This window comes from Salmo trutta, chromosome 23, assembly GCF_901001165.1.
Source record: "Salmo trutta chromosome 23, fSalTru1.1, whole genome shotgun sequence".
Lineage (NCBI taxonomy): Eukaryota > Metazoa > Chordata > Actinopteri > Salmoniformes > Salmonidae > Salmo > Salmo trutta.
In genome coordinates, this window is record NC_042979.1 from 15134471 (window position 1) to 15145851 (window position 11381).

Consider the following 11381-nt stretch of genomic DNA (forward strand, 5'->3'; position numbering starts at 1 on the left):
TAGGTGTGTTCAAACTTTAGACTTCTGAAATATGAACTCAACATGTAAAGTGTTGGTCCCATGTTCCATGAGCTGAAATAAAAGACAGTTTCCACACGCACAAAAAGCGTATTTCTCTCAAATTGTTTACATCCCCGTTTTTGAGCATTTCTCCTTTGACAAGATAATCCATCCACCTGACAGGTGTGGCATATGAAGAAGTTGATTAAACGGCATGATCCTTACACAGGTGCACCTTGTGCTGGGAACAATAAAAGGCCACTCTAAAATGTGCAGTTTTGTCACACAACACAATGCCACAGATGTCTCAAGTTTTTAGGGAATCCATAGATTAGGGCCTAATGAATTCATTTCAATTGATTGATTTCCTTATATGAACTGTAACTCAGTAAAATAATAGAAATTGTTGCATGTTGAGTTTATATGTTTCTTCAGTATATAAGGTAGTGCCATTCGAATCGAACCTTAATTGAATTATCTAGGGGTGGCTCCTCACTCACTCCAGAGATTTGTATTTACTTGAAAGAAAGCATTAACACAGGATTGAACCTCCTCATTAATACTTCATCTTAATTAAGGCCTGTGTGTCTAGAGTGCTCAGGGAGAGGGGGGGCTCTGCCGGTTGGCCACGGGGAGGGAGGGTGAGGGGGGCTCTGCCGATAGGCCACGGGGAGGGATGGTGAGGGGGGCTCTGCCGATAGGCCACGGGGAGGGATGGTGAGGGGGGCTCTGCCGATAGGCCAAGGGGAGGGATGGTGAGGGGGGCTCTGCCGATAGGCCACGGGGAGGGATGGTGTGTTCAGGGTCTAGGGGAGGGGGAGCTTCCTGCTGTGTGCTGCTACCCTAGTATCTACTCCGCTTTCCCCTCTTCCCTCCTCTCTCCCTCTTTAACTCTAACGATGACGGAATGAACAGGTAAGGAGGGTAGAGAGTCCCAAAGCACAGTGGGTGGGCTGCTGCCTTCCTCTCCACGCAGCAGGGTTCTGGTGTAGACACCCTGAGAACAAATGGAGGCGGAGCCTCTGGCTCTGACCTTATTTAGTGTACACTGCTTAGGGTCCTAAGCTCAGTCCCTAAGGATGCCTACTTATGCCAGAGAAAAGAGGCTTGCGTCTCGCGCCACAGCACCGGATCCATAACAAGTCTGTATATTCAGATGATTGGTTCATAGAACTTATATAGAACATAGAACTTACGGTATACAAATGAGTTCATTTGCCTAGTCCCTTGTTTAACATTGCAAAACACTACATATTGTACGCAACAACAAATAAGTGTGGATGGTTTATATATATATATATACTGCTCAAAAAAATAAAGGGAACACTAAAATAACACATCCTAGATCTGAATGAATGAAATAATCTTATTAAATACTTTTTTCTTTACATCGTTGAATGTGCTGACAACAAAATCACACAAAAATAATCAATGGAAATCCAATTTATCAACCCATGGAGGTCTGGATTTGGAGTCACACTCAAAATTAAAGTGGAAAACCACACTACAGGCTGATCCAACTTTGATGTAATGTCCTTAAAACAAGTCAAAATGAGGCCCAGTAGTGTGTGTGGCCTCCACGTGCCTGTATGACCTCCCTACAATGCCTGGGCATGCTCCTGATGAGGTGGCGGATGGTCTCCTGAGGGATCTCCTCCCAGACCTGGCCTAAATCATCCGCCAACTCCTGGACAGTCTGTGGTGCAACGTGGCGTTGGTGGATGGAGCGAGACATGATGTCCCAGATGTGCTCAATTGGATTCAGGTCTGGGGAACGGGCGGGCCACTCCATAGCATCAATGCCTTCCTCTTGCAGGAACTGCTGACACACTCCAGCCACGTGAGGTCTAGCATTGTCTTGCATTAGGAGGAACCCAGGGCCAACCGCACCAGCATATGGTCTCACAAGGGGTCTGAGGATCTCATCTCGGTACCTAATGGCAGTCAGGCTACCTCTGGCGAGCACATGGAGGGCTGTGCGGCCCCCCAAAGAAATGCCACCCCACACCATGACTGACCCACCGCCAAACCGGTCATGCTGGAGGATGTTGCAGGCAGCAGAACGTTCTCCATGGCGTCTCCAGACTCTGTCACGTCTGTCACATGTGCTCAGTGTGAACCTGCTTTCATCTGTGAAGAGCACAGGGCGCCAGTGGCGAATTTGCCAATCTTGGTGTTCTCTGGCAAATGCCAAACGTCCAGCACGGTGTTGGGCTGTAAGCACAACCCCCACCTGTGGACGTCGGGCCCTCATACCACCCTCATGGAGTCTGTTTCTGACCGTTTGAGCAGACACATGCACATTTGTGGCCTGCTGGAGGTCATTTTGCAGGGCTCTGGCAGTGCTCCTCCTGCTCCTCCTTGCACAAAGGCGGAGGTAGCGGTCCTGCTGCTGGGTTGTTGCCCTCCTAAGGCCTCCTCCACGTCTCCTGATGTACTGGCCTGTCTCCTGGTAGCGCCTCCATGCTCTGGACACTACGCTGACAGACACAGCAAACCTTCTTGCCACAGCTCGCATTGATGTACCATCCTGGATGAGCTGCACTACCTGAGCCACTTGTGTGGGTTGTAGACTCCGTCTCATGCTACCACTAGAGTGAAAGCACCGCCAGCATTCAAAAGTGACCAAAACATCAGCCAGGAAGCATAGGAACTGAGAAGTGGTCTGTGGTCATCACCTGCAGAACCAGTCCTTTATTGGGGGTGTCTTGCTAATTGCCTATAATTTCCACCTGTTGTCTATTCCATTTGCACAACAGCATGTGAAATTTATTGTCAATCAGTGTTGCTTCCGAAGTGGACGGTTTGATTTCACAGAAGTGTGATTGACTTGGAGTTACATTGTGTTGTTTAAGTGTTCCCTTTATTTTTTTGAGCAGTGTATATAAAAAAAAAATTGTCATTTAGCAGACGCTCTTATCCAGAGCGACTTACAGTAGTGAATGCATGCATTTCATTTCATACATTTATTATTTTTTCTCCGTACTGGCCCCCTGTGGGAATCGAACCCACAACCCTGGCGTTGCAAACGCCATGCTCTACCAACTGAGCCACAGGGAAGCTATGAAGTAAATGAGACAACAGAGACTTTATACGTTACAAACCTCTAGTTATTAAACTGTTTAATTGCACTTGCCCACCTATCGCTCTCATACTCCTTCTATCGCTCTCTCTCTCCTTCTATCGTTCTCTCTCCTATCGGTCTCATACTCCTTCTATCGCTCTCTCTCTCCTTCTATCGTTCTCTCTCCTATCGGTCTCATACTCCTTCTATCGCTCTCTCTCTCCTTCTATCGCTCTCTCTCCTTCTATCGCTCTCTCTCTCCTTCTATCGCCCTCTCTCTCCTTCTATTGCCCTCTCTCCTTCTATCGCCCTCTCTCTCCTTCTATCGCTCTCTCTCTCCTTCTATCGCCCTCTCTGTCCTTCTATCGCCCTCTCTCTCCTTCTATCGCCCTCTCTCTCCTTCTATCGCCCTCTCTCTCCTTCTATCGCCCTCTCTGTCCTTCTATCGCCCTCTCTCTCCTTCTATCGCCCTCTCTCTCCTTCTATCGCCCTCTCTCTCCTTCTATCGCCCTCTCTCTCCTTCTATCGCTCTCTCTCTCTCCTATCTCTCTGAGCATATCTTGTGATTTGCTCAGAGCACCATGATGTTTTGTGTAACCTTTTAAACAGCAGCCCAGTCTTCAGACTGAACTCCTCACTCAGTCACAAGCTACTGGATTCACACCACATGCCTGCAGCCTCCCATATCTCTCTCTCACACACACACACACACACACACACACACACACACACACACACACACACACACACACACACACACACACACACACACACACACACACGCACGTCTAGTGTTAATCATTTTAGTACCGGGGACTTATAATGGAATATGAAATCTATCAGACCAAAGATTTTTGTTAATCCCATAGATATTGTACATCTTGGGAAAAGCCTCATGCATGACAGAGCTCTACTTGCTGCATCTGTACTGATGTCAGTCAGACTGTTCTTTTCACATTTGGCTTCACCAACTGCCCAGCACTCCCTTGTGCTCAAACTATGATTCACTGCATGACCAACAACTGTTTCCTTGTTCTTCTTTGATATATAACTCCTCCTCTCCCCAGTAATATGTGAATATATATTTCAGTATGCCAGTGATTTAGGGAGCGGTTAACTCTTTACAATCATGGGAATTGGACTAATGTATATGGATAGGGCTAAATTGAAATGTTTCTTACAGAAGAAATATGAAAAGCATATGCATAACCATGGTAGCAATTGAAAGGGAACAGTTTGGAGATTATGGGGAAATTATTAGACCAAAAGGTGAGAACACAACAGTTGACCTGACACAAGACTGAATGTGTACAGGTTTGGATAGATTTTAGTCATGTTTTCAATTGAAATGTAAAAGTACAATAATCAGTGCATCTTCTCAAGTCCATGGGCATTGCATTCCAGTATATTGTAGCTCTAACAGAGACGGCCGACTGGACGATTTTACTGTGTCGAGAAGGGACAACGCAGTCCCCTCTAGTTACTGCCCTTGTTATCCTGGAGGTGCTTTCCTTGAGGATGATATGCCGGCATAGGGGTGGAGGGGCAAGACCATGCAGGATCTTAAAGACAAGGCTTGCATCTACATTCTGCTTAAAGCTATCTAGACTAAATAAATGATGTTTGTAAATGATATGACAATGGTGGTAACTGTTTGGTTTGTTATCAAAAATCTTAAGTGTTTGTTTGTAGAGTGATTCAATTGGTTTCAGAATAGTAGGTCCTGCTTGTGACCAGCATGTGAGGCAATATCTCAGATGCGAGAGGATCATAGCATATATAGTTTGGCGGCCTCCAGAGGAAGGAAAGGTCTTGACCGTGTTTAAACACCTTCATAAAACGTCATAAAAATGACAAGGGTTTGAGTGAGAGGACTAACTGAGGTCTCCAAGTGACCACATTCCTCTCCAAAGTGTGCACAGTTCCTGAGTCATTTCAATGCACTTTTATGACTCAAAGAAGAGTTCCATTTTTTTGGAGCTCTCCTAGCTGTGCCGTTGAGGAACTAGAGCAAGCACACTTGTAGTAGTTTTGTTTGGAACACAGACCTGTATCCCCACCATCACACAATTACTGTTGTTGTTTACACAATCCAAAAACTGACCTTTACAAATCACAATCTGGGTCAGGTGAGCATCATTTGAAAGCTTGTTCTACTGCCAACATGACTAGCTAAGTTCTAAAATAGGATCTTACAGTGTTAGGCTTTCACAAGGCAATTCAGAGAAACAGAACGTAATTGTGATGCGCATAGAAGGGAGTCATGAGTGCATTCAGGTGCACGTTCTGAGACAAATTTTCTTCAAAACAGACAAACATAGGCTCATTGTGTTCAGAACAACCCAGGCTATGACACCATGTCATCTTGTAACTGTATATCAAACAAAGTGATCATAGACATTGACACTGTTTATGACATTAGTTTCATGATATGGAAATGTCAAGTGCACATTTGGACTCGTGGGTGTTTGGCTTGCTTGTATGACTGCGATCTGGACTCAGGGGTAGACATATCATAGTAAACGAAAATCCAGGACACTCAAATTAGTATGATATGTTACGTTTGGTGTGATATGTATTCATTTGTGGATGTCCATCATCCATTTGGTATGATATGTTACAAATTCCAATTCATATGATAGAGTATGTTACGAATTGCAATTCGTACAGTATTTACGAATTTACAATACACAAATGATATGCTACGAATTCCAATTTATTGTGGCTAAAGTTAGCTAGGTGGCTAACACTAACATTAGCTAGGTGGCTAATGCTAATGTTAGCTAGGCTAGGGGTTAGGGTTGGGGGTAAGGTTAGGGTTGAGTTTAGGAGTTAGGTTAAAGGGAAGGGTTAGCTAACATGCTAAGTAGTTGAAGGTAGCTAAAAAGTAGTAAGTAAGGTTACAAATGAGCTAAAATGCTGAAGCTGTCTGTAATGAGATTGGAACACGCAACCTTCGGGTTGTTAGACGTTCATGTTTTTCTCCTTAAATTTCTCCTTAAATTAAATTCTGTCTTATGTAGCCATACCAAACATAACACATCATACTAATTTCAGTGTCCCGGATATTTGTTTATGGCTAGTCTGACACTAGCCTGTTGTATGACATCAAATCAGTATTTATTATAATCCTTAACGTCTCATTAATTTACAGCATTTCCCTCACTCAGATGACAAAAATGTCCAAAGGTTGCCCAACTGGCGGGAGTGATGGGGCAACTTGTCTCGTGTGGTGCTCATGTTCTCAGAACGGCTGTCAGTCAATATCCTACAGCGTTGTGAAGCGCAGAGCCTGAGCTCTGACGTAATTTATAGCATTTTACTGTATAGTCATGGCCAAAAGTTGAGAATGACACAAGTATACATTTTCACAAAGTCTGCTGCCTCAGTTTGTATGATGGCAATTTGCATATACTCCAGAATGTTATGAAGAGTGATCAGATGAATTGCAATTAATTGCAAAGTCCCTCTTTGCCATGCAAATTAACTGAATCCCCCAAAAACATTTCCACTGCATTTCAGCCCTGCCACAAAAGGACCAGCTGACATCATGTCAGTGATTCTCTCGTTAACACAGGTGTGAGTGTTGACGAGGACAAGGCTGGAGATCACTCTGAGTTCGAATAACAGACTGGAAGCTTCAAAAGGAGGGTGGTGCTTGGAATCATTGTTCTTCCTCTGTCAAATATGGTTACCTGCAAGGAAACACGTGCCGTCATCATTGCTTTGCACAAAAAGGACTTCACAGGCAAGGATATTGCCTGTAAGATTGCACATAAATCAACCATTTATCGGATCATCAAGAACTTCAAGGAGAGTGGTTCAATTGTTGTGAAGAAGGCTTCAGGGTGCCCAAGAAAGTCCAGGAAGCGCCAGGACCATCTCTTAAAGTTGATTCAGCTGCGGGATCGGGGCACCACCAGTACAGAGCTTGCTCAGGAATGGCAGCAGGCAGGTGTGAGTGCATCTGCATGCACAGTGAGGCAAAGACTTTTGGAGGATGGCCTGGTGTCAAGAAGGGCAGCAAAGAAGCCACTTCTCTCCAGGAAAAACATCAGGAACAGACTGATATTCTGCAAAAAGGTACAGGGATTAGACTGCTGAGGACTGGGGTGAAGTCATTTTCTCTGATGAATCCCCTTTCCAATTGTTTGGGGCATCCGAAAAAAGCTTGTCCGGAGAGGACAAGGTGTGCGCTACCATCAGTCCTGTGTCATGCCAACAGTAAAGCATCCTGAGACCATTCATGTGTGGGGTTGCTTCTCAGCCAAGGGAGTGGGCTCACTCACAATTTTGCCTAAGAACACAGCCATGAATAAAGAATGGTACCAACACATCCTCCGAGAGGAACTTCTCCCAACCATCCAGGAACAGTTTGGTGACGAACAATGCCTTTCCCAGCATGATGGAGCACCTTGCCATAAGGCAAAAGTGATAACTAAGTGGCTCGGGGAACAAAACATCGATATTTTGGGTCCATGGCCAGGAAACTGCCCAGACCTTAATCCCATTGAGAACTTGTGGTCAATCTTCAAGAGGCGGGTGGACAAACAAAAGCCCACAAATTCTGACAAACTCCAAGCATTGATTATGCAAGAATGGGCTGCCATCAGTCAGCATGTGGCCCAGCATGCCAGGGCGGATTGCAGAGGTCTTGAAAAAGAAGGGTCAACACTGCAAATATTGACTCTTTGCCTCAACTTCATGTAATTGTCAATAAAAGCCTTTGACACTTATGAAATGCTTGTAATTATACTTCAGTATTCCATAGTAACATCTGACAAAAATATCTAAAGACACTGAAGCAGCAAGCTTTGTGGAAATTAATATTTGTGTCATTCTCAAAACTTTTGGCCACGACTGTACAGCCACTGCATTACAATTTAGGCGATTATCAGGGCCCAAATCTGCCATTTTCAACACGTATATGGGTACAAGTGTAAAAGGCTACAGTCCTCTTTGGTTTTGCATTTGTATTTCATGCGTTTTAGAGGTTTGAAACACAAACCTTCACAACAAATTGCATTTTTGGGAGCATGTGATCTGGACAGTTATGACTGTGGCCCTCATGGCTACACATTTTAACAGAACTGGCTCCCATTCATGAATTTGGAAAACATCCTAAGAGGAAAATAGAATGTATCCTTGGGGTTTGGATAATACACAGCTGACATCTCCGAGGCAGCACAAACAAATGGGTCTTGGTCTAGTAGCAGAAAACTAAGAACCAAAAGATTGTATATTGCTTAATTTAATATGCCTCCAAAAACACAATCTTGCAATCATAGAAAGAAAACAAACAGTGAAATTGTGTTTTGGGCAAAGCCAATGTCAGGCAGGCTATGCTTTTACTCCCATGGCTAAAGCTCAAAAGGTAGAATAAATATTTTACATTTACATTTTAGTCATTTTAGCAGACGCGACTTACAGTAGTGAATGCATACATTTCATTTCATGCATTTTTTATTTATTTTTATTTTTATTATTCTTTTTATTAATGTCATCCCTGGGATGGGCTTAAGAGATGTACTCAACCTATCAAGTCTATTCTGTCGATTAGTCCATCTGTCCACACTGAGAATTGTTGCTGTTCATGGTTATGTTCAGTGTAAAATACCATGGAAATTCCCTGAAACGTAATACCGTTGATTTGAAAGACATTTCATACTCATTTCACCCATTTGTCTTACGTCAGACAGGGCAAGGCTATCTGTACATCATCTGACCTCAAAATCAAGACTTTGATGTGTTTTTTAACTGTGCATAGTTCCAGTAACTCATTTAGTGCTTATCATGTGGGCAGTGACAGTTCTCTACTCATGTTAAGCTTGAAGTGAGAGAGAAGACCTGCTCTGTTTTTTTCCGGGATGAGAGTTCAAGTGCAGGTCTTTGACCAAGTCTCCAGTCCATGTTTACACAACATATAAACCACACCTTTGCCTGCTCGAGTGGAGATCTGAACAACTGCCACAAAGATTTTTAATCTACACTACAGGGTCAAATCGTGTTCTCATTTTCAATGAGTTTTTGGAAGCATATTATTTTATTTATTTGAAGATTTAGCAGTTACAGCAAATCATATTCACAATCACTAAAAATGACTAATTTAACGCCATCTTCAGCTTTAGCCCAACGTCAGCCTCTTTCTCTTACATATCAATAGGCTGTGTCTCACGTGAGGGAACAACAATTTTCTTATGATTGCCTCTTCTCTCTCCCTTTCATCCCTCCTTTCTACAGAGTCGTATGGCAGAGAGCCTGCGTCTGTTTGACTCCATCTGCAACAACAACTGGTTCACCAACACCTCACTCATCCTCTTCCTCAACAAGAAGGACCTGTTGGCCGAGAAGATCAAGCGCATCCCTCTGACTGTGTGCTTCGCCGACTACAGAGGTCAGAACACCTACGAGGAAGCGGCAGTCTACGTGCAGAGGCAGTTCGAGGACCTCAACCGCAACAAGGAGACCAAGGAGATTTACTCGCACTTCACCTGCGCCACAGACACCAGCAACATCCAGTTTGTGTTCGACGCCGTCACGGACGTGATCATCCAGAACAATCTCAAGTACATTGGGCTGTGCTAGGACTGGGGATAGGGTGGGGAGGGGAGAGAGGGCTGCATGGCAGCAGTAGACCCATTCGCTACCAGGCCCGTTACACACAACGCCTGTCTGTCAGTCTCTTTGAGGAAGTGTAGGAAAGAGAGAACCTGCAAGGTGGAGCGAGGGGGGTTGGGATTGTCAGGGACGGCTATAGGATCAACTGATCTGCTTGAAATATTAGAGTTGAGGGTCAAAGGTCAGGATGAGATTTACCCAAGGTCAGCATAAATGTGTTTGCACTGACTATATAGAGACACACACACACACACACACACACACACGCGCTTATGTTTGCTCACACACAAGGACTTGGGATCAACTGTCAAGCACTTGTTTGGCGTGGAAACAATGGAAACTGGACAGCTACCCCTACCCTCTGCCTGCCAAATCTGGTATTGAGCAGGAGTTCTTGACTGGCAGTTTCAGAGTTACGTTTGTCATTTTAGTTTGTTTGATTTGCCTCAGTCAATTAATGCTGCTTTGCGAAAATCAATAAATTCCTGTGGATTTTCCCCTAAAAAGCTGGACAGCGGGTTTACCTGGCAAGGTATAGGGAGATGGTGAGTCACAGGTGTCCTGGGAAAATAGTTGGAGGACATGACTTATGTCACAGGGTTTCTATCCAAAGGAGAAAACTGCCAGAGTTGAAAGCTGAAGTAAAGGGTATTTTCTACACACACTGTATCTCATTTCTTGAGGGCTAAATGGCTCTTTAAGGTTATCTGTTTGTCCCTCTTCATTTTATTTTCAGTTTTTTTTTTTTTTTTTAAAGATTATGTTTGTCAAACCTGCCCCTTAGAGCAGGTCTCTGACCTACCAGGAGAGTGTTACACTCCATAGAGTGGATGGTGTTCTCTAAGATCATTCCAGTTTCCAGCAACAAAGACATCAAAAACAGTGCCAATTTTAGTGTAAATAAAAACAGATCCCATCAATAATGTTGGTTTTATTGACAGAAACATTAAAACATGCATGATTTTGTTAACTGGGATATTGATCATTTTTTATTTTGGATTTGTTTTCTGTTATTTTAGGTTTAACTAATATATTCCCTAAAATATATATACACAAGTCAAACACTGTGTACGATTGTACAGCTGTTGTCTAAGAGGAATTTATTGAAAAGAGTACTATAAATTGAGATTACGATGATGATAATGATGAAGATGGTGACGATGATGACGCCAATGACAAGCTCATTACAAACCCAGCATGAGATGATAGAGTGGGTCGGGGAGGGTTAAAGGGAAAAAAGTTTGAGGACTGCAAAAAATATGAATGCGAAAAAACAAACGCTTCAGTTTAATCCTCCTTGCGCTATCTACATGGTAATTGTGATATAGTGGGTATGATGTGTAAATATACTGTAAGGTTCACTCTGTTAAAACAATAAATAAAAGGTTGAGTTGGAATACTGTAAGTGAGAGAGAGAATGTGTGAGAGAGAGAAAAAGAGATAATGTGAGAGAGAAAGAGAGATAATGTGAGAGAGAGAATGTGAAAGAGAAAGAGAGAAAGCCCTGCTCTACTTCTCTCCTCCAACCCTCCCTCACCTTTTCAACGAAGAGGATGAAGTGCAAACAACTCAGCTAAGGGCTTCAGGCTTGACTTTACAGGATGTTCACTTCAACAAAAAACAACCAATTTAGCCAAACAATAAAAATAAAATAATAATAAATAAAATGAATTATGCAAATGCTGGTTGTGCAGAGAAT

At 43.5% G+C, this 11381-nt stretch overlaps 1 protein-coding gene across 5 annotated transcripts in view; it reads left to right on the forward strand.

The window, feature by feature from the left end:
- The window catches only part of gnaz (guanine nucleotide binding protein (G protein), alpha z polypeptide), a 40947-nt gene extending 29842 nt beyond the window's left edge, over positions 1-11105 (forward strand). For all 5 annotated transcript variants that reach the window (XM_029709192.1, XM_029709193.1, XM_029709196.1 and 2 more), the window contains exon 3: positions 9305-11105. In XM_029709192.1, coding sequence (XP_029565052.1) covers positions 9305-9649 — 345 coding nt within the window. In that variant the 3' untranslated portion in view covers positions 9650-11105. The remainder of the gene's footprint in view (positions 1-9304) is intronic.
- Positions 11106-11381: the final 276 nt, after the last annotated feature.